Source organism: Arachis ipaensis, chromosome B09 (assembly GCF_000816755.2).
Source record: "Arachis ipaensis cultivar K30076 chromosome B09, Araip1.1, whole genome shotgun sequence".
Taxonomy (NCBI): domain Eukaryota; kingdom Viridiplantae; phylum Streptophyta; class Magnoliopsida; order Fabales; family Fabaceae; genus Arachis; species Arachis ipaensis.
In genome coordinates, this window is record NC_029793.2 from 138,600,411 (window position 1) to 138,601,624 (window position 1,214).

Sequence of the window (1,214 nt, forward strand, 5' to 3'; positions counted from 1 at the left end):
AAATGTGGTACATATTAATAATTTTAATTTCGGACCAAAATTGTGGACATGATATGTGTAAAACAAAAGATTAAAAAAAAGAAGAAGAATCAGTCCAAAAGTGATGAGATTATGACACGATTCTATACTTAATTAGGAAAACCCAACAAATAAGTTAATAATATATCTATTTTGTTGTTGAACACTTCCAAAATTAGTTATCCTCTTACCCTAAATTTTTAGGGTTTCATAATTAATGACGATGTACTATAAAGAGAGCCCCGAACACGACTTAGAATTCATCATCCCCCATCAAATCAAAACCAATTCGCATTAGGGTTCTCTCCATACACCGTTATGAAGATGAATTCCTCAACAAAGTCCTTCATTTTGTTCAGCCTTGGCTTGGTCCTCATCATCGCCAATGTAGCACAAGCCGAAGAAAAATCAGCAACCTTGGACTTATCGAAGTTGGTGATTAAAGTTTGTGACGCTACAGCAACAGAAAGGGCAAAATGCATGGACATCATGAGATCAAACCCTAAGATGCTATCAGCAAAGAACATTGTTCAGCTCTCACAAGCCATCCTTGAATTGGGCATAAGCAAGGGCAAGGAGGGACAAAAATTCCTTAAGGAGTTGGCAAAGAAGAGCAAGTCCCCGGCGCTTGAACAATGCGCCGGATTCGACTATGATGGCGTCGTTGGATCCTTCAAGAGTGCTCTTGGCGAGATCAAGGAAGATCCCATGACTGCAAATTATGATGCCAAGGTCGCCAGCGATGGCCCTGACACCTGCGACAGAGGTTTGGAAAGTGAAAAGATCGTTAACCCTGCTATTACCGAACTAAACAAGGAGATTAGGTTGCTTTCAGGCATAGCTTTTGCTGCAACAAACTTTATTCCAAACAAAATTTAAGAGGAGGGACTAGTGTTGAGGATCGGAATTTTATGGGGGAATTTTATTAATGACATCCTTTTCAGTTTGTAGTGTGTGGGTTGATCGGAAATAATTAAAATGACTACCAACTTGTTGAATTTGTCATCACATCAATTTTTGTGTAATTTTAATTATTTTCTTTTCAATATCAAACATCAAATTTTGATGAGTAAATCACAAAATTACACGTGAAAGGGTTTGGATGGATAAAAGTATACATCAAAAATCATAAATGAATAATGTTATATGATTAGTAAATTTTTTTTTTTGTCAGCATTTGTTTCGTAATTCGTAAT

The 1,214-nt window shown here is 36.6% G+C and overlaps 1 protein-coding gene across 1 annotated transcript; it reads left to right on the forward strand.

Annotated features, from left to right (window-relative positions):
- On the forward strand, nucleotides 275-1,061 carry LOC107616301. Its single transcript, XM_016318277.2, has one exon. The coding sequence runs from the start codon at nucleotides 337-339 to the stop codon at nucleotides 895-897; it is 561 nt and encodes a 186-aa protein (XP_016173763.1). The 5' UTR covers nucleotides 275-336; the 3' UTR covers nucleotides 898-1,061.

Excerpts from the sequence above, each read along its gene's own strand:
- LOC107616301 (XM_016318277.2), top strand. The coding sequence starts at position 337 with ATGAAGATGAATTCCTCAACAAAGTCCTTCATTTTGTTCAGCCTTGGC.